At 42.3% G+C, this 26,278-nt stretch overlaps 1 protein-coding gene across 2 annotated transcripts; it reads left to right on the plus strand.

Moving 5' to 3' along the window:
• Positions 1–1,158: 1,158 nt before the first annotated feature.
• On the plus strand, positions 1,159–26,207 carry LOC310945288 (transcriptional repressor p66-alpha-like). Of its 2 annotated transcripts, none has more exons than XM_083911335.1 (11): positions 1,159–1,286; positions 17,005–17,304; positions 20,526–20,649; positions 20,767–20,898; positions 21,139–21,210; positions 21,441–21,557; positions 21,728–21,928; positions 22,082–22,331; positions 22,448–22,836; positions 22,981–23,203; positions 23,539–26,207. In XM_083911335.1, the coding sequence occupies exons 2-11, from the start codon at positions 17,018–17,020 to the stop codon at positions 23,670–23,672; spliced, it is 1,929 nt and encodes a 642-aa protein (XP_083767461.1). In that variant the 5' UTR covers positions 1,159–1,286; positions 17,005–17,017; the 3' UTR covers positions 23,673–26,207. The 2 variants fall into 2 exon arrangements, with proteins under 2 accessions (XP_083767461.1, XP_083767460.1); XM_083911334.1 differs by lacking the exon at positions 1,159–1,286 and adding an exon at positions 1,419–1,538.
• The last annotated feature ends 71 nt before the right edge of the window (positions 26,208–26,278 follow it).

Here is a 26,278-nt window from a genome sequence, read left to right on the forward strand (position 1 = left end):
TTTGTGTGTTGAGAAAATCCTCACTTGTTATGGTACATTGTGACAAAATTATAGATTACCAGTTTGATGCTTTTATGAATTACAGCACTGTTTTGGGTTAATTTGCATCCAGTGGTTATGCACATGTACACACTCACACATACATGCACATAAGGGAGCCTCAAGACAGATTCTGTCACATGCCAAGATGGGGCCCTCATATGACATGAGTAGTGTGGACCATGTAATATCCCTAGCAAGCAAGCAAGCATGGCAATTAAGTACTTTTTTCTTTTAAAGCACGATGAGTACGAGGGGGCTCCACACAAAGATGTGTCTGCCAGCCTTTGAGCACTTTAATCCATTGCTGCTCACATTGGTGTGTTATGACCAGTAAAAGAAAGTGAAACAACTAAAATGAAAGGGCGATACATAACGTTTTATGCTTCCTATATCGTAACTTGCAATGTCTATAGACTGAAAGAGTTCAAAAGGGCTTTCTGTTCTTTATGTAGGCCTGGCACATAAGCAGAAGACCTGGGAAGTTTCTGTCACAAGCAAACACATGAGCATGTTAAATCGAATCGATTTTAATGAGTACAATAATGGGTCATCCTCATCATCATCTTCATCATCGTGCAGTACAACAAAATTACAGCAGTCACCCCGTCCATACATATACATATACATATACAGTGCATACCGTAAGACAGACATAACAGGATGACTGGGCAATTAAAGGAGGGAGGAAAAGGGGAGAACACAAGAGGTGAAGAGAATTATGGTGTTTATTTATGTATATACTCAATTCAACCCAATTTGATTTAATTCAATTAAAAAAACATTGTTTGTCCTCGGGGGGCAATTCAAGGGCACATAGGGTAGTTGTACACAAACATACTTTAAACAAAAACAACAACAACAACAACAACAAAAACAGACTAAAGTGATGCCAGCATCAGTGCAAATTATAATATAATATACTCTTTATGTCGGATTCATGCCTGGGGTTCAAGTTCCCATTCAAAAGTTGCCCTGTCCCCGTTTGTTCTCTTCTTACTGCTGGTTTCAAACGCAGCATTGTCTTTTTATCTCAGCAATTGGAAACTTAACATTTCCGAGGTGTGTATGAACGCAGCATGACGCCGCCTGTGGTGGCTCATTACATTATCTGGCAGCCGGAGTGGCAGCGGACAGAGGAGAGAGGGGATCCCCGGGATTTTTTACACTGAAGCCAGCAAAAAAATACCAACATCAAACATCTGAAAATCGCAGGGAGGAACTCGGTCAAGCTCCTCCTAGACTTAGTAAGTTCCTATTATCACAACAACTGTCCCAGATATTTCTAATTTTCAATAAAATTATGACGACGGAAGGGAAGTTTCTCCATCGGCGTTAGCACAGTTGAGCTAGCTTAGCATAGCTTGATTTCGAGCTAACGTGCAAGGTAACAGTTTGTGTGTCGCGCAGCTAACACACACACACCTAAGTGGAGGAATATTTCAACAAACTTCCCTTGGAAAACTTGCACCGGGGATGCACCAGAAGGAAGATATAATGTATGTTATGTATTTGTTTACTTCATAATGCAGCTAGAAAAACTATTGAGATAAAATGTTTTTTTTAATTTATGCAATTAATTCCTATTTGTGACTAAATGTGTCTGTCTGGGCAAGCGAGTGTCCAGGGAGTTAGCGTTAGCAGGCTAACTTAGCTTAGCTTAACACTTAGCACAGCTCACTGAGATGGGGTCGATCTCATTGTCTGTCGTGTATCGCTATTTGGACGCTAAATATCATATTATTTAGACTCACATTTAGAGGACTACTATGCTCACATGTGCAATGACTTCCCTATAATCCCCTGTAATGACCACAATGGGCTGTTCGCTCGCGTTAGTTAGCCACTTGGTTTTTGTAGCCGGACAGATGGACAGGTTGTTGTTGGCAAGTTAACGTTAGCATGAGATAGCTTCTTGTTGTTGTTGATGGGTTAGTTAAAAACAAGGTATTCTTTTTGGGGCAAAGTTGAGGTCACTAAAAGTTTATGAACATCACACAACCGAGTATTGTCGCCGTGTTATTGCTATAAGCCGACTGTTCTTCGCCGTGGATGGGTCGGATTATGGCATTATATGAGCCATTGATCACAACTTTGTCAGATTAGCTCAACCGTGAAAAGCCTTTTTTTATGGAGGCGTAATGGTGGACGCTGGTGCCTCCGTCAGGGTGTGTGTCTGTCTGTCTGTCCGCGACGAGGTAACGTTGGTAGCTATCACCCACGCCAGACTATAGACAACTAAACGCCTTCATAGTGTTTGCACAATGTTACTGTAGATCAAATTCACCACGTTATGTGTGTTATGAGATGTCTTGCGCTCAGGTCTAAGGACATGCTCTATAACCACATTTATACATATTTACAGTGCAGCTTACTTTTACACCTGTTTTTATAGTCTACCTCATTGTGTATATATTATCTTTGATTTTTATAGCTGATATTTTGTTATTTTATATGACAATAAAGATCTATCTAATTATAACGTCATCTCCCCTTTGAAGTCAAGCGTTTGAAGCCATTGCTGTGATACTAATCCTATGGCGTTAATTGGGAGATGTGTTATTTGTTAGATGTATCTGAATTATGAAGTCTTTCATGTCTCAGCCGGGGCTTAGCATTTGTGTTTTTTTAAAGCCAGTCACAGCATCTACGGCAAGGTAGATATGAACCGTGGGTCATGTCTGAGTGGTCACAAGTCAGTTTTACATTCACCTGTATATGAGGTGTGTTTTAGATGAGCGTGAGTGTATATATGCCTACCTCGGCTGAGCTCCTTTTTAGATCAAGCAGACAGTTGACACCCTCAGCTAGTGATGGGGGACACATGTCGCTTTGCATTTCATGATGGGCCTTGGATTAGCCCGAGGAAGGGCGCCTCTTATGAAAAGTCTTCCTGAGAGTGATGTGAGCAGACAGGCATGTCTTGAGATCCACTGTTATTTTGCTGCATCAGGACTGAAACGTTTTGATAATCGACTGTATTTTCCATCTCCGACTAGGTTTTTTTTCTTTCTTTTCGCTTCTGCCAGGTACCTTGCTCTTTGTTGCCCTTGTTAAGTTTATTCTGGTCAGGCTATATTATCGATATTATGGTCCTTCCTTCTGGCACTTAACATTATTGTGAATGTTGTATTGTGGAGTAACCACTGCAGTTGAATCCCAATGTAGAGAAGTGGGCATAAATGTGAGGGAATATTTTTTACATACAGTCCACAGCTATGTCACTTTCATCTAAACTTAAAAACTAGAATGACTCACACCATTGTGTTTTGCTGTCACTTTTTAGATATAATTTCTGAATGTGAGATATATTTAGAATGGAGATCACATCTGTTTCATCCAACCTTGACCCCAACAGTGGATTGTGTATCTTTCCCAGGGAAATGTGACATCCCCCACATTCTTCTTTATTCTAATGATTAACCACAATATTTCGACCTAATACTGGTGATAACTCTCTGCAGGGCAGTACGTCATAGCTTTTATTGTTTCCATCCATCCACGTTTGGCTGTGGCGTTATCATCATAGTATCTCTATAGCTCACCGATCGACACAGTTTTAACACAGCAATTGGTCGGGTCAAGTGTGAATGCAGTCATTGTGAAACAGGAAATGCTGGGGATACCGCAAAGTCTCTCCAAAATCGACCTATATGCCATTTTGATTTACTGACTTTTCCAAAGGTTTGAAATTGATTAGATGCTTTGATTGACTTTGGTTCAAATCATCTAGTAACGTGTTTCAGGAAGGACAGATGTGCATTTGATGTTGTGTGTACTGAAAAGACCAACATAGAAAAATTACAGCATTGACAATCAGGATGACAGAATTATAGATAAAGATTGTAAACATAAGAATATGGATCCAGGAAGATGTGACGCAACCTCCAGGTGTTGCCACACAGATAGACCTGTGTCACATGACCGCTCCTCCATAGAGACCTGGAGTGAGAGGCCTGACTACACAAACATACAAGAGGCAAAGCTGAAGTACATCATTCACATAAGTGGGAGAAAGGACACAAGCAGAGGGAGAGAGAGAGACTAGGGCGAACTGAACGAGAGAGAGAGAGACAAGAAGAGGGGCTGAATTCCCTGAACGATGAAGCTCCAGATCTAAAACATCTGGAAAGAGGTGGCGACAGTAAGGTGAGAGAGAGAGAGAGAGAGAGAGAGGTCCCAGGACGACCAGTGCTCCACCACAGAGAAGCCTGGGTGAAAAGAGAGGATAAGAGGCCTTCGGAGAGATTGAGCATACAGCTTGGATGCTTGTGAGACAACAAACAAATGGAGGGTTGAAGAGATGCAGTGGCTTTCAGAAACTTGACAGTATTCTTGTCGGCAGGTATCTTATGAGCTATAAATATAAGGTTTAATAGATTTAGATGGACGGAGACACAACTGCTGGAAGGATGATAACACGTTTACAGCCTGAAGTTATTTAAGAATAAGAATCAACTGAAAGTTAAGGTGGTTTAGATTTGAAGAATTCAATAGAGGACCTGCAGCCTGCTGGCATCCTCTTGACTCTGGGGTCAGGCGGGGGCCTTGTATTCTACGAGCAGAGATCCCAGGATGGACGAAAAGGTTTAAGGAGATCAGACTGGTATGAAGAGGCGTGTCTATTTAGCTTAGTTATAGGAAGTACCTTAAATTCTGATCTAACATGTAGGGATTCAACATAGCTCTCTCTCTGAGAACTGTCTGTTGTTTTGTCGGTTTCCTTGTTGGTTGCATCAAACGCCAGAGGACAGGAGAAGTGGTATCGGCCACAGGGTCCCACCCAAAGGCCTTGGGCAATATTCCTGGATCTTGAGGAGAGCAACCCTCCAGTGTTTGACTGACTGAACAGTTTCTCGTTAATCCTGTTGAACTTCATATTGACTCAAGCATGTGTTTACAGTATGACCAACCTGTCTTTGACAGTTGCAGGTACATTTATGGAGTGATGATTTGGGCATTGTTGAATGATGAAAACCTCCTCAAATTTTAGTTTCACAACAAACAAACAAAACAAACTCAAAATTGAGTTTAGTCTAGATTATAGGCTCAATCATAATTCCTATACTCAATACTTCTCACTTCGACAGTAACTTTGTTGACGCTAGTTGTGTGGCTAGTGGCCAATGTATGACGTCCCTCTGTTTCAGACTGGTTATACATCATAGAAGACTTCTGGTATTCCTTCATTAAATAGCCACCTATTGACCAGGTGGGTCATATGGCTTACAATGACTTGGACCTTGAATCAATAGTAACAAGTGGTGTTTGTTGTTAAGAGATTGCATTGCAATACCACAAGGTGGTAAAGATATTCACAAATCAATCTGTAATGTGATTAATTATGACTCATATAGTGTATGAGAAGTGGATGGGTAGATGGAAATTAAAGTGCGAGAGAGTGCACAAGACAAACGTTGCTAATTTCTCAGTTTTCATCGTGGTTATTTTTTGTAGAAATTTAATCAGACAAAAACAAAACTCAGCAGGCACAAACGACAATAGGCCAGCTGCCACAGGTATTTTGGCAGATATTGTGGGCTCTCTTCCCCCAGCACAAGTAACGGGTTATAAACATATTCCCAGATATTTAAAACACTAAATGCGTGAAAGCTGTGTTGTATTCAAGGATAATCTACACTGCAGCTTTGTATTCCTTATTGCCCATTTACAGGTTATGGAATACACATTTCTAAATTTCAAGCTTTTTTTTCAGTCTGCCTGTAACAATTGCTTCCTCTGTGTGGTCCGTGCTGACAGGGCAACTCTCAGAGCAGCAAACAGGCATACCGGCAACTTGGATACATGCAGCATCAAGGCATGTGTCCAAGAGTGGACAAAGTGCCCTGTCTGACTCCCTGCCACATGGCTGTTTTGTGTGGATTGTGTGCATATGTATCAGTGCGCTGTTATGCCGGGGCTTAAAATGATCAAAACAGGGGGACTGACTTTGGAAGTTTGAGCCCACTGGCCACTTACCCAATTAGTTATCAGAAACGTAACTGTTTCTTGAGTGGAAAGTGTACTGTAGTATACACAGAACGTGAAAAACAAAAAAGAAAAACAATATTAATTGGAGGGGAGGGGAGGGGGTTGGCAGGATGAGGAATCAGGTGAAATGTATAGTGTCACAAAAGATGAACAATGGTAAACAATGGTCCTGAAAAGGTAGTCTTTGTGCTGGGGTGCTTTGAGGTGTTCCACACGCTGCATTGATTGTCTTCTGCCACGTCACTCCACATAGGAATAAAAATGGCCTGATTATCATTCCTGAAGCTAGCTGTCATTGCCACTGCCCCAGATCTGTTGGATGAGTCCATTACTAGGCTAACACAATGTAGCATATCCCCAGAATTCCTGGTTTTGATGGCGCATCCTATCATTGTTTTATGCTTGTAAGAAATACCCATGACATTCAATTACTGTTTTTGCTGCATCTAAAGTAGGGTTTGGCGATAATTCAATATCATTTCATTATCTTTCAAAGTCATTCATCATTGACGTTTGGAAAAATTAATGCAGGCTACTTTTAGTTTAAATTGACAATGACAAGCATATTAACTTGAACTTCGCATAAAATGTTTTTTTATTTTTTTATGCGCATAGCATAAATAGCAAGGAAGAATTTGGCGAGAGAAACAATTTCTTATAATGATTCGTTACTCTATAATTCTCTGGTTTATAAGTGAAGTGTATGAACTGCACTTCAGACTGGAGTCTCTACCAACCGTGACATACGTCACTGCACTAGATTTTTATAAATGCATCCGTCACCTGAATCAAGGCACCCTCTCACCATCGTCAAATATGTGGGGGCAGTTTTAGGAACCTGATAACGTTTTAATTGTGGGGTCCTAAGACTTGGTATTTAAAAGTGTCATGGTTCAATACTTAGTCATGACATCACTGTTGGGTGTGGCAACAAGTGCAACAGACAACACGTATCGACCACACCCAATGGGGATGTTTGGTTTTGCCGTTTAAAAACAAGGCTGACCATGTGCCAAAGATTCTATTTAATTCTTGATTTATTGCACTATTGTTTTGTGAATGAATGCGAGTATGCTCCCCTAGATATATAGTTTAAATGTGTAACCTAATGCATACATTTCGATGCCACCTGTGATGCTGTGATGAAGAGGATGACATGCTAATATGTACTGATAAGTCGGTGGGTAGGGTTGGGCGATATGGCAAAAATATCATATGATTCTTTTTACAGTAAAATTGCGATCACAATTGAATCACTTTTTTACATTAATTTTTAATTATTTTGAAAGTTACTGAACAGTGTAGCCATTGCAAGTATTCCCCTATGTAATAATATAGCCCATAAAGAGAAATGTATAATATAGATGTAGAACCTTTCTGAACAAATTTGAATAAGTTTGCGCAACTTCGCCAACTTTTGCCAATGGACATTTAACATAAAGCTGCCCAAAGCTCCTTGTTGCCTCTGCTGGCTGTGGTGTGGCTGGTCTCCTGGCTGTCTCAGCAGACTTCAGGACTCTATAGGTGGTTGAAAAGGTTTGTTGTGTCACCATCCGATGTGCACAACTTGTGTGACTGCATGTGTGTGTGTGTAGCAGGTTTGGGCAGAAAGGCGGCCTCTTTGAAGTTACGGCAGGGCCTTTGTATTAAACACATCAGGAGTCCACGGTTGCATGGGATTTATCGTTTTTTAGGCGCATATTTCACAGTTTGTTCCACAAATTCTATGAATAAGTGTGGACAGACAGCAGCGATGCGATGTGATAGTCTGACGCTCGTGTGCTGTTAGGATACAGCAGTTTGTTTTCATTTTCTTCCTGCTACTCTCTGAATCAAATAAAGGGGAATTAGAAATCCTCATTGCTACCTGTGGTTCGCTATGATTGGTTGATCAGCGTGTCCTAAGGGGGTTGCATGCGGTGGACTAGCCATAGTGTGAATCGGCTGAGGAAAAAAAACCCTGATGTGTCTGTGCAGAGCATAGAAAAGCAATAGATAGAATGTGCCCTACAGACGATACTACGATCTCTCTGTTTTGGCAGATCATCAGCATTTAATCCTTCACGATCTAATATCGTCCTATCGCCCAACCCTGTCGTGGACATTGATTATCTAGAAAAGGAATACCTGTCTACTGACTGAATACATGGACTTCACTGTGTCTTTGTGTCTTGTGCATCGCGACTTTAACTTCTCTATTGACTATCACTTAAATTTCTGTTTTCAGAATTACATTTTTGGCTTAGCTGGTGATATTTCTCCTTGTAATATACTGTTTGCTGTACTCTTGGCCTGTGGATGCAGAACATCAGAAGGTGTAACCCCAGGATCATAGATGGTCCGTTACCACAGATAATCGACAGGAACTGTGTGGCCAATTTGGTCTCTTCTTTTGTAGTAACCCAGCTGCAATTGAACTCTTGTGACAAAGATTCATGCCATAGAAGTTATAGCAAATCATCCATCTTAAGTTGCCAAAGAGTAATTTAGAACTCTGCATGGCAATTTTTTCTGCATTTATGATTGAATGAGGGTGCTATCGGCAAATAAGATGGTATTCACCGATAGCAGTGGCCGATGTTTGTGTGTGGCTTTTTTTTCCGGTTGGACCCGATAACCAAGAACATCAGTATCGGCCAAATTATCATTATCATAAAATATTCTATTGACAGATTATAACATAATTTATAACACTTAATTTGCAACTAGTGTAGTTAAGGTACTAGTCTACATCAGAAATCTGTGTTGTAGATGATTTTTTCTTGTGTCTTTTCTACACACAACATTTTATTCTCTGCAGTCTAACCTAGATCAACCCCTACTCAAGAGGATCTTGTGAAAGTTGATTGCCAACTTAACTCAAAAATATGTGCCAACTGACCTGCTTTTACCGGTTGTGTTCTTCAGCAACGTACACCGATGATGTGCTCAGCTCCTGGTCGTCTTGTCTGGTACACTTTATTTCTTTGCACCATTTCAGCTCCTCCCCCCACCCCTCCTACTCTGGTCACTTCCTGCTACCATCTATTTCTGAGAAATGTAATCTGATAGCGGTCTGCGTGTGTCCTGGCCCTCCAGTCTGTATGTGGGCATGGGCTTCTGGTTTTACAGGATTATGGAGTAACCATTTGGAAGCAATTTGGCTGAAATTGGAGATTATCCCTGTCTAGGGTTTTTTAAAACATTTAGCGATAACTTTTTATTATAGCAAGTAAACATTTGTGTTTGAAAATGTATCCAGTGATTTGAGTCTGGGGAAAACTACTAGAACTAGAGATGATTGACTTGAGATGTTAAGGTGCTTTAGATCTAGCATAATCTAGACACTCCTAATGTCACTTGATGGTCAGTAAAGTATATTCTGTTGGTGTGAATCAATTACTCAAAATACAGCAGAAGGGTTTTATGCATTGCACATATGTCAACGTGTGCTCGTCAAAATCCTAAAGAGATGTGGAAATGATGTGTAGTTTTTTATTTGTATGATAGTTCTCTATGTTTTAAGGCTGCATTAATAACAACATCAACGTGTTTCTCTGTTTTAAAACAACCACAGCCATATATGTATTAATGTGGCTAAATGGTCATGCATTCTTGTGTGCTCACGTACAAAAGCCTGGTTTGCACTTCCTGGACTTACTGCTGTTGTCGTTGTCACGTTGCTGAGGGAGAATCCAGGTGGAGACACACACACACACACACACACACACACACACACACACACACACACACACACACATACACATACACATACACATACACACTCACACACTCTGTGGCTCTAACACACACACACACACACACACACACACACACACACACACATACACATACACACTCACACACTCTGTGGCTCTAACACACACACACACACACACACACACACACACACTCACACACACACACACACACACACACACTCACACACTCTGTGGCTCTAGCACACACACACACACAGAGGCAGCCTGGCAGATTCAGGGTTAAAGGCTTCCATTTTGTTAGGTAACACCCTAATGGTCTGATCTGTCAGTGGCGTTAAAATGGCAGGGGCTTAACCCTTGGCGTTCGGAACACAACCAGCAGGGGCACACACGCACACTCTGGGCTGGCCGAGCCTACAACAGAACTACTGAGGAGGAGGAGGGGGGAAGTGTATGAGGCAGGGAGGGGTAGAGGGAAGGACGGAGGAGTGAGCAAGTGAGAGAGAGAAGACAAGGAAGAGTATTTTTCACTTGGGTACAGTTAGATTATGGCTCAGCTCACCACATGCGCTCTGCACCCTTCTCCCTCCCCCAACCATGGCACCACCTCATCTGGGTCCCTACCCCCACTTCTAGCTTGGTGAGCACAGATTAGCATAGGTAGTCTGATATTTTTTTCAATTAAGACGATAGCGTTAAGGAAAATAGCTTCACTCTTTGATGGCCTGAAATGATTTTGTAATCGAAAGAACATATTTTATAAGTAGGATGCGACATAATTAAAGCAGTAGGTGTAACCAGGCGTTATTGTATCGGCTTCTTGTAAGAAAATTGTCAGTTTGAGCGATTCATTCAATAGTACAACGGCCAGAGTCCCTTAGCCACAAGAAAGAGTTGTTGCGCTGTTATCCTTTATCGGGCAATAATAATCTATACTAGTATTGCTTTTATTGGACAGTATAATTGTTGTCTCCTCTCTCATTAAACCCTAAGGACACAGTTGAAAAGCCCCAGTATTTTTAAAATGGCTGTTAATGTGTTGGCTGGCTGGGTCCAGTCCCAGTGGGGAGATCATTACAGTGCTGGAGATGGGAGGCTAGCACGCTACCTGAGGGGACGAGCCTTTTGCCATTGATCTGCTCTCTATGAACTACTGAACACAATAGGAGAGCGACTGAGAATAAAACCTGTAGTGTCAGTCTAGGTCACAAGATTTACATTTGCTTTCTGCATCTTATCCGCCTGGGATGGGAGATTTTCTGCATACACCTTTGTCTTATGGACAAGAAGACTGATGTTAGCATGTGCAGCCCTCACAAAGAAATGCAAATTTATTAAATGTATATGTGAGCAAGCCTGCTTTAAGGCAGTTACTGTGTAGGAAATCAAATGGCTTGGTTCAAACCTTTTTATCCAAATGGTTTTTTCAGATGAATTTGAACGTGCAGTAGAAATGTCTTCTCTCACGTGCATCCCTTAAAGCCCTCATCCTTTGTTTTGATCAAAGATCTTGTCTGCCCTTGGGCTGACATCTTCTGGTCGGTTGGTTGATCAATATGCTCGTCTGAGCACTGTTGCATAAATAAGGCTGTGTGTGCGATAAAGCTTTTTTACTTTAGCTGAAAATGCCAGGCGCCCTTCAAATGCAGCTCCCGTGCAAGGGAATTTGAGTGCTGTGATTTGTGAAACGGAATATCCATTTAAGTAAAAATGTGGGCACAAGGTTTAGTACTTGCTCTGGATAAAGGGAAGGCTGAAGCATTAAGGGAGGACAGCAGTATTCATTTCTCCATTTGTCCCCTCGAACATTAAGTTGAACATTTTTCAACTTTTGTCGACCAGAGTGTAAATACTCGGCGCTCCCATTGCAAAGAATTGCACTCACACAGGAATTCAGTCAGTCTAGAGATAACATGCAGATTTTTACCCTGTCGACCAATCAATTGGTTGAGGAGTAGGTAGAATTTTTCTTAGGCTGACTTCAGCCCTAGTCTGCCCTTAGGCCTTATTATTCTGAAGGAAACAAGAGGGACATGCATCTACTCCTCCTCCATAGTCTCCTGAGAGGAACAGACACAGATCACTAATCACTGGCTGCCTTCTACTCTCTTTCTTATTCTCTTTACATTTCTGCTGCTGTTGTAGGTCATGCATATGTAAATGTGATGCATTTTCATGGTGTGCAATTGTTGGGAGGGAACGTTTGTTCACCAACATCATGCAGATCTATATGATAACACATCTGCTCAGAGTTTAACAGAGTTTAGCAGATTCAAACTCAAGATTCTTGAATTACCTCCCAAAAATAGGAAGCATGAATATTAAATGTGACGCACCTGCGAAACCTACAAAATCAACAGAAAAATCATCCTGTGTTCTTGTTTTAGGGGCAGATCATTTTTATAAATGTGAGAAATTGATACTGGAATGGCATTTCGATCATACACAGTAATAGGCAGAACTGGTACTTCAACAGAACTGGTATTCTTGGTTGCTGGGTCCCAGGCAACGTGGTTTTGGGTGCCAGTTTCCTCCAAGCAACTCCAGATGGACTTGCTGTTGGACAAGTCAGCCTTGTTTGTGAGATTGTAGTGTCAGTTTAGTTTGGTTTTACCCACTGGATAGATGGTACTGTTGTAACATTAAAACTGGCAGGAATGAACTGATAGATTCAGGATCTGTTCTCAGTTGATTGCCTGGCAACATAATACAAATGAAGGATGTCCAATTTCAAACAAATTGGTTTATGTAAGTTTACGCAAAGGATGCTCTAACTTAAATGTCAAAGAAGCTTTGTTTCCTATATAAGTCTTAATTGTGGCTCATTGACCTGTGTTTTACCTACGTCGTCCCTACGTCGTCTTCTGCCATCCCAAATAATCTGAGCGGTGTCTCACTGCAACAATATCTCAGATTCTGGTGGTTTGAAATACTGATGCATTAAAAAGAATTTCTGACCTTCAATTCTCTGAGGCAGGGGTGTCAAACTGATCCAGTAAAGGGCCGTGTGGCTTCAGGTTTTCATTCTAACCAAGCAAGAACACACCTGACTCGACTTATTCAATCACCTGAACTGTCTTCACACAGTTGATTTGTTGGACCAGGTGTGTTTTTGATTGGTTGGAATGAAAACCTGCAGCCACACGGCCCTTTACTGGATCAGTTTGACACCCATGCTCTTAGGTGTCACTGTGAATGGAAACGATGGACTCTTGTGTTTACACGTTAGGCGTTCTCTCGCTGAATCTCTTAGTTTCTTTGTCTTCTTCACATGTTCGATAGTTGAATGACCTCCTATCACACAACAGGCCTTCAGGGCTCATATAGAAACCAGGGCGCTGAATAGAAAATGGGCTCCAGTGAGTGGTGGTCCTTCATTAAATGTTTAGTGAGATGGAGTGTGATGCAACAACGAGAACGAGTACACACATCCCTCGGGACAGTCTCGAGTATGTACATAACACTCAAAATCACAACATATGCACGGACAACAATTTAATTTGCCCACGCCTCCACGTTGCCTAGCAGAAGTGCATCTATGAATCAACAGATTCATGGTGCTATCCATGTCTTCTGGGACAAAGGTACCCACGTGTCTCAAGATCTGAAAGTAACAACCACAGTCGTCCTAGTAAGGTGCAGAACTAATCACATGGCACTGTCCTAAAGGGTTACAGTCATTTTGTACCTGACACGGTTCACCCCCATGCCGTTATAGTCAGAGCAATGTGCAGCCACTATTTCTACAAGCTTACAGAGTAAAGTCTTTCTGAAGCGGTGTGTGAGTTGTATATGGGTATGCACACAGCATACCAACCCACACACAAGTTGTCATCTCTGGCAGATAGATGGCCTTTGTGTCCAGGGATAGTACAGCAGGGCACATCTGTCCTTGTTGTGCACCAGAGCCGGGTGCATTTTAGGCTCCAGAGACCTGAATGTTTTAACTGTGTAGTTGCTTTATTTTGGATGTGTTTGTTGGTTTTATTACTGTTATATAGTATTATCTTAGCTCAACATCTTGCAAAGTTCCAAGGATGCCCGCGTCTCATCTCCAGTAAAAACTAAACTTGGCTGAATTCACAGATGTGAAGTGTTGTAACAAACTGCAGTCTTACTGCAGACAGTAATTTCTTGGAATTGCTGAAAAGCAGTTTAATTTACCTTACTTTGCAGTTCTCTCAGTGCTTTGCTGTACAGACTGCAGGCTCATTGTAGGAGATTTGGTATACGTTAGATTGTTGTGATGAATTATGAGCTTCGCTTGGCTTTTAATCTTTTGAAAACTTAATAGATAGTAGAGAAAACATTTTTAGTATCAAATATCCAGGTGAGTTTTGGATGACAGGATTTTTATGCGGCTGTTGACTCCTGACTGCCGCAGAAGTTCAGGGATGTGTCTGCCCATACCCCTGCAGACATGTTTTGTAATGTCCAAAGACGACGTAATTTTCTCCCCCTCCCTCCTTCCCTCCCTGTGTGGGACGTGCCTGTGGCTTCCTCGTCTCACTCCCTCCCTTCTGCCAGTATGTCTCTTCAGGGGTTAAACGTCCGCCCTCTCTGAATATGAGACCAGTCTGAACCGGTTTTCATGGAAGCGCTTTACGTCTCTCTTGGAATCTTGGGATAAAGTCATGTGGATCTGCGATGACGTCACGTTGGACTCGGACGATCTTGAGTCAGCTCTCTGAATCAGATGTGCAACATGGCGTATGTGTGTGCACCTGGTTTCATTATATCTGAATTTGTTTGTGATAGACATGCTCTCACCCTTCGGCAAAATGTGTACAAGCATCACGTTTTTGTAACAATTATTTTCAAATGTTTATACAAGAGAGTCTATGAGTCTATGCTTGTTCCATAATGAGTACATGGCCTACATTTTTTTTTGTGTGTGTGATTGTTATAGTGTCAGTGAGCCTGTGAATATGCTCATTTGTCCAGGTCATCCCAAAGCAATTTCAGTCAGAAGCAACTGGACTTGGTTATAGTGTATTTGCTATTTTTCTGCTGTGTAATATTTTTGTCCCCAGTAAACTTAAATGGGTCTCTCTTCTGTTACTGTACTAAGTGAGATTTGGGTCAACATCTGGGGCACTGGCAGTGGGACAGAACACCCATACGCAACGATTGTCCATTTTTATACGGCTGGAAATCAGCTAAATCCAGCATTGTAAATGTTCATGTATAGAGTTAAACAAAAAAGTGTTTGTGCAATATGTTTATAAGGAGGATGATTTCCCCCAAGAACCTGGGGTAACCTGCAGTAGACACACTAGCCAGGTTTGTTTTGGGAGGTCCAAATTTCGGTGAAACACACATTGTTGACATCTATTTTCATTTCTGCTTCAATTGTAGTTACTTGGTTAAATGCAGAGGTCGTGTTAACCAAAAATTTAATTATAAAAATGAAATATATCCTTTTATAAAGGATATTTTAACAACAACGTCTCTTGATCTTGTTTATTTTCATTAAATCACCTGAAAACAACACCAGGCTGCTACAGTATAACCACACTGACCTCTACACACTTCAGACTCAGTCAGAGATTTCTCCGTTTTCGGCTGAGATGGACGAGAGCGATGCAGTCTTTCAGTGGTGACACTGTGTACATTAGCGGGTGGCAAACTCCTGCTCATAACACCACAGCGAATTTCAGCCTGCATGCACATTTTTTAAGACATTTTAACATTGCTGAAAACAGGGCAGCTAATATTGGTAGCGAGAGGAGAGAAACGTGAATGTAAATGACAGCAAAACGCAGTAAAGACTCTCGCACTGAGCTGAAAATGGAAACTCTGTGCTGCAACACTTCTTTTGGTGTAATTTAAGGATTTCATTTTTAAAGATTCTTCTACAGTTTTGAGAATAGATTGAAAATCGAATACCTACCCCGTGAATATCTGAAAATAATCAAATATTCGCATCCATTCTTACGAGAATGGAAAGGTTTGTGTAATATATTAACTCCCACTCCTGCAGTGAGTGGCGTGCTTCTAACTGGCTAACTGACCCAGCAGAGCCGACCACTGCAATTACTCTGAGCACCATGCATGGAAATTACAATATAGTATTTTCAATGTATTTCTTGCTTTTTTTCCCTGATGATCAGAATAAGTTGCTAAATCTAGCAAGAAAGTCGCCAAGTCGTCTGTGTGTGTCTTGTTACTGCGTTGTGAACCATCGTGCAGCCCATGCATGTAAATTGAACTGTCACTGAGTCTTATCTATCTACTGTGCAAACCGATATCCCTGCTGTCTGTTTTTGACCCATGCAAAAGTTTAACTATTTTGCGTTAGGGGTGGGGGTGGGGGATTTGTGGACGCAAACAACGCCATCAACAAGATGGCTGTGCCCGTTCACAGCTACTGCACGAACACTTGAAACCATCGCATCTCAGATCGCCCACTCAGAACGCATCTGTACTTGTTTTGTCTTTAGTTTCTTCATCGCCCCCATGTTTAAAGTCATTTCTGCCGTACATCATCATAACAGCGGTGCACCATGCGTCATCTAATGTTATTTGGCAGTTTTATAGTTACTGTTTACTTTAACAGCTGTGCACGAGTGAGTCTTAAACTAACGTTGCACGCTGTTTACCGTTTGACTGTTGTTACAGTCATAAATGTATCAGAATCAGAAATACTTTAATAATCTCAGGTGGGAAATTGTTTTTGTTTTAAACTCCTGCTATACAAACGACACATTTAACAACAGCAGAAATATAAAACAGTATATATACATTTATGTATATATAAAATATAAAAATTACAATGGTAATGTACTTACAGATCAAAAGAACCCTACAAATGTGCAAAGAACACATTTTTTATGATTGAGTCCGTATTACAGAGAGAAGAAATGTATGTAAATCCTTGCAGTTATTCAACTTGCTCCACACTGATGCAAAAATACTTTTAGCAGTGATTATCTTAACAGCATATTACTCCTGTGATGAAATGAATCTATGTCAGAACCATTCCTCAAGTTTTAAGTCAAGTCCAAGAGTAAATATTGATTCTCCAGTTCAGGGAAAGGGTTGCTATGACACACACGTTTTCAAGAGAAGTTGATTAAATGAAGTATTGAAATATTGAGACACGATTTATATATATATATATTTTGGGGTTAATTAATTGTTATATTAATCAAGATATTAGTTGATAAAACTATTTGACTAGTTGAAAAAAATAACGTCACTGTTTGTTTTCGGTTTGTGGAAGTGTTTACACAGATTGTAACTCTTCTGTTTCCGTCTTCCCCCTCTCCAGGGTGAGAGCAGCCATGTCAGAGGAGGCAGTGCGTCAAACGCGCAGCCAAAAGCGGGCTCTGGAGAAGGACCATGCAGCTCCCGCCGAGGAGGACATGGACAGTAAACGGGTTAAGCTGGAGAAAGGTGATACAGCCGAAAGTCCCCTGGACATGGCGGGATCTGAAGCTGAGGGCGTCAAGATGAGTGAGCAGGCTGCAAAGGTAGCAGCCAGCATCCTAAAGACCGGGGAAGTGAAGGCCACCATCAAGGTGGAGGTACAGACTGGAGACGAGCCTGTTGACATGAGCACATCCAAAAGGTGAGACGTGGAAAAGGGTCACAAGGTTTGATTGAGTCACAGGCTGTTTTTGTTTTTTTTGCTGACGGTCATAAGGGACATAGTTGTTGTTCACTTGACATGATACTGTCAGTCACTTGTCTGCGAACAACACTGAAAGGAATGCCATAAACACTTTTACCTTTAAACAGTTACATCTATTCCTGTACACTGGGCCTCAGTTATGCCAAGACTGCCAACTTTGTCCACAATAAACCTTTTGTAAGTATTTCCAAATGGACAAAATGCACCATAATCTCCTTACTAACTAGTTTCTATCTGTGGGAGTATAAGATACAAAGACTAGTTTGCTACTGTATTTCTATTTGGTTATGTTTAACTGTTGTTTGATCATCATATGGTTAGAGGCAGGGGCTGTGAATGACGAACAGGACTTCGCACACACTGACAACTGAGGCACAGTATAGATACAAATATATTTGTCTGCATTTTTGAGTATAAGTTTGTTTGAAAACTTCTTACGGGGTTATTGATGCACTGCAGGCCTTGGATTTCATGCTTGCATGTAACAAACGAGAACTTTGAAGGCCGAAGTGGCGAAGGGTTCCATGTTGAACAGTGTTGCGCGTAGAAATGTGTCTATTGGAGTTTCAGGTTTCTCTCTAAGTTTGCACTAGCAAAGTGCGGTTGTTCGGCAGCCTGCCCCCGTTTTGAAAAGTTTGAGGCTCCTGAGGCCTGGGCTCCATTTTCTCCCACAGCAGCACCTGAACTCTGCCTCACACAAAATGAAGGCTACGTGTCACAAACTGGTTCCAACTGGCCGTTGCCATGGTTTCCACGTTGGAAGGAGCAGTTGGAGGAAGGGGGGGCCAGGAGGGGTGGTGGGTGTGTCACATGACCACACAGAAAAATGCCTGATGTCATGTGATGTTTGGTAGAGCAATAGATACATACAATGATGTGATGAAAGTTAAGGTGGAACAGAGAGGTGATTCAGCGCCGTGTGTCGGCCCTGTTTGTGATGTCACCTTTGGCCCCTGTTGAACCCTCAGCATGTGTTTGCATGCTCACTCACTGCAAGGTGATCATTTTATTGTTGTTTGCAGAAGACTAAGTAAGTGTAGGGCAACTTGGTAAAATGATCATTTAATTGTAATGCAAGCCAAATTGCCTGGAAAATAACACTGTAACTGAACTTGTCTTGAACATGTTTCTCTCTCTTAGGAAGCATTACTCCCTCATTTTAATAGTTTGCATGCTCTGTATGCATTTTAACAATCTATCAACATTTGAACACATTTTTTAAGGCATGTTCGCTTACGTAGCTTAATATGGCACATGGTGTTGCGTTGCATTTTAACAGAGAATGCATCTAATAAAGACTGATTCAGCAATCCTGTACCAGGGTCATTGTGAAGCCATGATCGGGAAGGCCGAGGCATGCAGAAATACTGGACCTTACATAACCAAGCTGCTGCGTGTTCAATGCTTGTGTAAGCTGTTCTAACAGAGTAATAGCAACCATCACAAGCTAGTCCATCACAAGCTAGTCATTTTGTCAGAGAGGCCATGTCAGTCCAGGCACTGGATCCCCATTAACTTTTTGTTGCTGAAAGATGACGAAGCGCTTTATTCCTCTCTGATGCATGCGTGTCTGACGTAATTTATCATATTTGTTGTAAGGAATGTAAACAGGCCTGGGGAGGAAAGCTGCTGCCCCTACAAGCTTCAGCTTTTATGTAGAATGGTATTATTCTGAAAGTGACGGGGTGTTGGACATCTTTCTAAATGTGAATGAATCATATCAAGGAAGTGCTCTGTGGGAAGTAGAGGAATAGGGTGTTTGATTGTGTTCTTAGCAGCTCGGCAAAGGGGTAAGGGTTATAAGAGTTAGTCTGTTGCTGTTTGGGTTGTGATGGCTTATTCTGTTGAAATTGCCATGTCATACTGCAAGTATAAACAACATGGCTCTTGTCATATAGTTGAACTTGTTGAACTGAGCATGCGATCTCTGTTGAATGGAGGTGATAGACAGCTGTTGTGATGAAGGAGAAGATGGCAGAGAATTGGGTCTGAAGAGTGTGCAAAAGGAAGAAAAAGTGTGAAGAAAGAACTGAGTCAGTGAGTTGGAGTATAAAAGATGAACAAGTAAGGAAGGATGGGGGAGGGGTGCGTGAAGTAGTGACTGAGTGAGTGACTGAGTGAGAGAGAGTGTACACAATAGGTTGGCTCCTGGCCATGTATTCCCCTCCCCCTCGCTGTCACCCTCTCCAGTGTCTCCAGCGGACCTCCGCTCTGCTCAGCTTGTGACTCTAGTGTCGGCAGCTGGGAGGGAGGGGAGAGCCGAGGCCCAGGCTGTGCCGATCCGGCTAGGCCATAGGCCTCACCACGGAGGTAGGGGAGGGGTGAGGCCCGGTCTGGGTGGTAAAATGGGCCTAAGCTTGAAGCCCTGAAGCCTCTCGCTCGACAGCGTCTGAACAATTATATAACTTCACTGCATGTTTGCATGCATAACTTCACATTATGATCCAAACCTCGACCCCTCACATGCTGTCATATATCACACTCCCTACCTTACCTCACTTCCACCAGTTCTTCTTACCACTCCGTTTTCTAATTTCTTACACACCGACCGACAGGATGGGATCCCCACTGTGATGGAGGCAGATATATTCTTCCGCCATGGTCGACGCGCTGTAAAATTACAGCCACCCTTTATTTCTAATCTCCACCCCTCCCCTGATTGATGCATATGTAGCTCATCGCCTTTGTTCTCCTTAGTCCTCAGGAAGAGCCACTTAACGTTTTATCAAAGGCTTAAGGCCTTTTCCTCTCATAAAAAAACTCAAATGCAGTTAATGTGCCCTTGGTTTGCATGTTGTTTATGAGTGACTTTGCTGCATGTGTTGGAAGGAAGTGAGCACGAGGTCTGTTCGTTGATGTTACCTTTCGCTCGAGATAATGGGTTGTTGCGATCTTCCCCTGCCGCCATTACTCCATTATTGATCTCTTGGTTCTTGTCTTCTTGTGTGTCTCAGTACACATTTGCACTACAACAGGGTTGATGCAATCATTATTATATACTGCCATCTACTGGGTGTAAGACAAAACTACAAGTTAGTGCAGTTTATGGTAACTGCATTTTTCTGGACTGAAATAGAATACAGTGTTGAACCGAGATGTAATGATGAAACACATTCTCAGTCAAATTGTTTTCTGTCTTTTCACTTTCCTCCCCTCAGTGACATTAAGAATGAGCGGCAGCCGCCATCGCCAGATGATGTGATCGTGTTGTCGGACAATGAACCATCTAGTCCTCTCATGAATGGCCACTGCTTCACGAAGACTGACACAGATAAACTTATGGTAGGAAACCAACATGTAAACTTGTGATAGAACACAGTCTTATTGTGTCCTTAAGTGTCCATTCTCACTTAGTGATAGCTGTTGAGAAGTCCTTTTTATTTGATACGGTATCCATAGAAGAGTTCTCCTGAGGAGAGGGAGCGCATCATCAAACAGCTGAAGGAGGAACTGAGACTCCAAGAGGCCAAGCTGGTGCTGCTTAAGAAACTACGACAGAGCCAGATTCAGAAGGAGAGCACTGTACAGAAGGTAAAAAAACAAACAGAAAAAGAAAGAGTGTTGCTCGTCATTTATGTTTTGTTGGAGCGGATGGATGCATCAAGGGGAATTGTTGTCTTTTTCAGGTTTTATGCCGTTAGCTGCTATTAGCAGAACAGGAAACTCTTTGGTTTCCAATTGACACAATTAATGAAGACTCAAAACATTTCTGTTCATTCATCCCCTCAAGTACATGTTTGTGGACTAATACTGTACTCTGTTCATTTCTAGTCGACTGGCTCTGTAGCCACTCCTCCTCCTCTGGTGAGAGGTAGCATCACATCAAGCAAAGGACCCCTCCAGGTAGTTGCTGCAGTTTGTTACAGCCTTCTGCCACAACTTGTATTGTAGAGTCTGGATTGATGTATGATGTCATTTTACATTGAACCTATACAAAGTGGAATACTGAGCAACACAAGTGCAGGGCAGCTGAGTTTCATATCAAAACCACAGATCTAAATGCTTTCATAGCATAATGTTCAAGCTTTATACTGTATGTTCTTTATTGTATATTTGCATTGTTGTGTTCACAGGCGACGGGTCGAAGCTCAGGCACGGTGATCCCTCCTCCTTTGGTGCGGGGTGGGCAACACATCCCGTCCAAACACAACTCTCAGATTGTCATGCCACCTCTGGTTAGAGGGGCCCAGGTTAGTGTGAGAGGCTATGGCATTGTTCAGGTGATAAAAGTCATCACACTGGTCCACATTTAAGGTGTCTCATCTGAAGAAGTTTGGAATTGAAGAGGTTAATTTCTTGTCTTCCCTTTGCTTGCTCTCTTCCTTTATCCACGCTGGCTACTTCTGTGTGCTGCCATCAGCCTATTGCAGTGACTCCCCAGCAGATAGCCAGTCTACGCCAGCAACAGCATCATCACAGTGGTTCAGGCCCCCCTCCACTCTTGCTGGCTCCCAGGGCTTCTGTGCCCAATGTCCAGGTCCAGGGCCAGAGGATCATTCAGCAGGGACTTATTCGGGTGGCTAATGTGGCCAACAGTAATATCATGGTCAACATCCCTCAGGTGAGGATACAATCTAACATTGCACACTCATCTGGAGAAAGATTGTTTTATAGTAATCAATGATAAATGTTCATTTGTTTCATAGATACTCTTTTTCATTGCTAGGCTGCTGCACCACTTTTCTGATTTTTTTCTGTTGTGTTTTCTGTCCAGGCCTCTCCCACCAGCCTAAAGGGCTCATCAGTGTCACCCAACTCTAGCATAAATGATTCCCCAGCCAGCCGGCAGGCGGCTGCTAAGCTTGCACTGCGTAAGCAGTTGGAGAAGACGCTGCTGGAGATCCCTCCACCTAAACCTCCTGCCCCTGAGTTCAACTTCCTGCCTTCAGCAGCCAATAATGAGTTTATCTACTTACTGGGGCTGGAGGAGGTGGTGCAAAAACTTCTGGAGATGCACGGCAGGGGTGAGTAGATCTTTCCACTTTGTTAGCTAATATGGGGATGTTGTAGTGCGACGGTAGTTTGAATAATACAAAAAACATGTTTACATGTAGTCTAAAGAAGCTCTGTTTCCATATAGGTAATCTGGGTCCAGCTGCTGCCCTTGCCAGCTCCATTCCCAAAGAGCCATACACCTGTGCCCAGTGTAAGACAGACTTTACCTCCCGCTGGAGAAAGGAAAAGGCTGGGACCATCCTCTGTGACCAATGCATGTCGTCCAATCAGAAGAAAGCCCTGAAGGCTGAGCACACCAGTCGACTGAAGGCAGCCTTTGTTAAGGCACTCCAACAGGAGCAGGAGATTGAGCAGCGTATCCTCCAGCAGGCGGCCTCCTCTTCCTCCTCTGTCTCTAAAACCACCTCCTCTCCCTCACTGTCCAAGAGTGAGGTGCTGGTGTCTCAGCAGTACAAGCATGTCAGGGCTGCTATGCAGCACAGATCTGTGTCTGCCCACCACTCCATTAAGCAGGTTAGGATGGCCTTTGGTTGTGATAGACCAACACTGTGGTTTAAAAAGTTTCAAAGCATTTCTTCCTAGATCGGTGAAAAACATGGGAATTAACACCTGTACCAACACTCAGCATGTCTCCCACTGCTTTGTCTCTCTTTTCAGAGTCATCTGTCACACAGCATCCAGTCGATGAGCTCTCGTGGTGTGGCCCACTCATTCACCTCCTCCTCTCAGCTGCAGAGCGCGATGGCGGCAGCGGCGCTGGGCAGCAGGGTGGGTAAGCATGCTGCAGCACGCCCACTGCAGCAGGGGGCAAAGGTCAGCGCCGGCAGCAGTAACCAGGGCAACGGGTCTGCCTGGAGGAAGCAGAGCGGTGGCAACACAGGTAAATGGTTAGACCTAGAACGCTTCTCACCCGTTCTCTCTTTCTGCTCCTTTTTGAGTTAATCTGTCTCTTCTAAGTTGGATTCCTCTCTGGTACTATCACTCCACCTTTTCAGGCTAGGTCTTTTCATTTTAGAATTACTGTATAGTTGTCATTGTCTTTTTTTTTGTAACCTCAGATACAGCTTTATGAGATTTTAACTCATCTTCCTAGATGCCAACTGCTTAGTTTATCATTTCCTTCTTCCTACATGAGTCAAAATAGTGTGTTTGATACTTCATTATAGAATAAATGTAACCAATACATTGACCACGGATGTGCTTGTCTTCTAACAGGTGTGACTATGGCCTATGTGAACCCAAGCTTGACTGCCCATAAGACCACTTCTGCTGTCGAGCGTCAACGAGAGTACCTGCTGGACATGATTCCCTCCCGTTCTATCTCCCAAGCAGCCAACACTTGGAAATAATGCAATCTTACTCCCTACTGACATCATAACTATTACCCCTCTTAATATCAATAACAGCCATTCTCATGATCATTCTAATCCTTTCTATGGACTCTGCCTCTGGCCTAAATGGTGCAGTGGAGAATCAGCCTAGTTGGTTGTTGGATAGAGGTGTTCCTTCAGCTCTTCCTCTATTTCTGCTACCATCTTCCTTACCTGAATCCTTCATCCCAAAGTGGAGTTGTCCTGCGACAGCTTGGGCTTCTGAGATGCGAGGAATATGTCAAATTGAATTTGGGTACCTTTTTTGAGGGCTGGGGTTTACACGGGCGTGTACAATTTTGCAAACTTCTCCAGCGATGTTGCCTCTCCCCCCCTGTATACTGGTTGAACCCCTCTGTTGCACCAAGAGGAATACCCCCCGAGCTTCCCTGCCTCTGGATTAGGCCGGGAAAAATAATAATCACTATTACACACAAAAACATCTTCGCCTTACGTCCTACCCCTCTCCAGTCTGAGCCAGTCAGACTAAGGCCCAGGTGGTGGCCGAACTGAACTTAACTGAAGACCTCACCACAGGGATTGTGGTTAAGCTTCGAGGACCATCCATGAAATAACTGCTTCAGCTTTGCAAAAATGAATAAAACGAGAAAAAAAAGGACTAAAAATGATCTCTATCTGCACACAGACTTCCTCTTCTCTCTAACCTAAAGTGTGTACCGTGGAGAAGTTGATGTGTGTTGGATTATTTTTTATGGCTGAATGTTAGGATTTTGTCTTTTCATCTGTAAGTCATATACTGTGTTTGGAATATTGTGCTCCCTGATACTTTGGAAGTGGCCTCTTGTCGAGGTCTGAATTTACAGGCTAATGTTACTGTTGAGGTGGTTTTACATCTGCTGGGTTCCATGTTGTGGCCTACTTTTAAATACTTTGTTTTTTCTAAGATGAAGATTAAGGTTTCACCAACTCATGTCAAAACACGGAGCATACGTTTGGCGGACTATTCGTATTGAATATTGTAAAAAACAACAAAAACAAAAAAAAAAACCTTCCAAAGAACTAGTGGAGCCCAAATGGAATCCCTTCTGCTAGAAGGTGTCTAGTTTATTTGAACCCTCTCTGGATATAAACATGAATTCATGCTAGACGGAGGGGGTGTAAGGAATGTCATATTTTTGACATTGTTTTGCTTTTAGTCATAGGTTGTGGTGCATTATTTTCTTCTATAGGCAAACTGTCTGGGTTTATTTATAGGGTCATGTTAGTAAAGATATATGCTTATGCCCTAAGTTTGAATGGATCTCCACCTAAAATGATTTGTTTTCTCTCGTGTGTCCAGTGGCTCCCACTCACCTTCCGATTGGTCTTAGAGAAGCTGGACAGCTTTCAGAATGTAGTTATGCAAAAACCCCTATAGCAACAAATGACATGAACGTCTTAGTCTTTAACATTAAAGTATGTATGGTTTATGTCGGGTCCTTGAATTGAGCTAACTATGCCTTTCATATGAGCTATAGTGCATTTTTATCAGGTTGCAGCAGCACAGGATAAGCTAGTGATGTACAGTATGTCCTACGTTAAACATGAATTCCCATTGCTCATGGAGATACTTTATTAACCATGTGCTGTCTTTAATTTCAGGGGTGGTCCAGCTGGTGTGTTGTGAAGTTTCACATTATAAATATTAAAATGTTGGATGTGTTGAATTGAATCAGTAAAATGGTGAAATTCGTACATACTTCATAATCTGGGTGTTTTGTAAGCAATACGTTTTTAAAAAGACTCAACTCCAACTGACAAGAGGCTGGCCATCCCAGAAGTTATTTTCTCAACATCCTGTATCTGTCCATTTTTTAGAAATTGTTTTCACATTGAAACAATAGAACAATAGATCTCATCACTATGTAATTACAAACCTGGAGTCTTGCTGCCCTGTCGCTTCACTTTTGATTTCATGATTCATCCATGATGTGATAATCTAATGTGAAGTCGTAAGGATTTGTTTCCTATATCCAGAGTGCACTCTTTAGCTCACCGATTATCATCAGGATCCATTCTGAAACATGGTGCACCGCATTAGGTAACTGGGCATCAGTTGACGTTTATCCCTCTGTATTGGGGTATCATCACTGTACATTCGGGTTTCATTTAGGATGGCGCAACAGTGTAGTATGTACGTTGTTGATAGAAATACAAGCCTACAAAGTTTAATTTAAATTGTTAAAAGATTTTGTATTTCTGTCTCAAAGTAGCATCGGATATCTTCCAGGTTGTCTGTACATTCCTGACAGGCAGAAGGTAGCAGCCCAGGTCTTGTGGATGCAAAATAAGCAATCTGGAATGAGCCGTGATCATTGTGTGCCCTGCTAAATGTAACCCTGTGCTGTCCTGACTACTGCCTGCTGCTGTTTGACAACAATGTCGCCATTCCGTTTGTCTGGGGTCTAAGCTCTGCGGAGTGCAGCGTGGCCCAAATGGAAAAGAAAACAATGTATGGGAAGTATTTGTTTTTTGGATTTTTTTCTGCTCTATCAAATAATAATAAAACTAATTTTAACCCCTCTTTCATGGCTGGATCGTCTCTTCATTCTCAATGTTTAAGCACGGTAGAGCTGCAGCAATAG

The sequence above is a fragment of the Echiichthys vipera genome (assembly GCF_963691815.1).
Source record: "Echiichthys vipera genome assembly, chromosome: 3".
In the NCBI taxonomy this organism is placed as follows: domain Eukaryota; kingdom Metazoa; phylum Chordata; class Actinopteri; order Perciformes; family Trachinidae; genus Echiichthys; species Echiichthys vipera.

Bases quoted from the DNA above. Each gene is read 5' to 3' on its own strand.
- LOC310945288 (XM_083911334.1), top strand. From the start codon at position 1,516: ATGCACCAGAAGGAAGATATAAT. The intron at 21,929-22,081 runs GTGAGGATACAA...TTTTCTGTCCAG, and splicing joins TCATGGTCAACATCCCTCAG to GCCTCTCCCACCAGCCTAAA. The intron at 23,204-23,538 runs GTAAATGGTTAG...GTCTTCTAACAG, and splicing joins GCAGAGCGGTGGCAACACAG to GTGTGACTATGGCCTATGTG.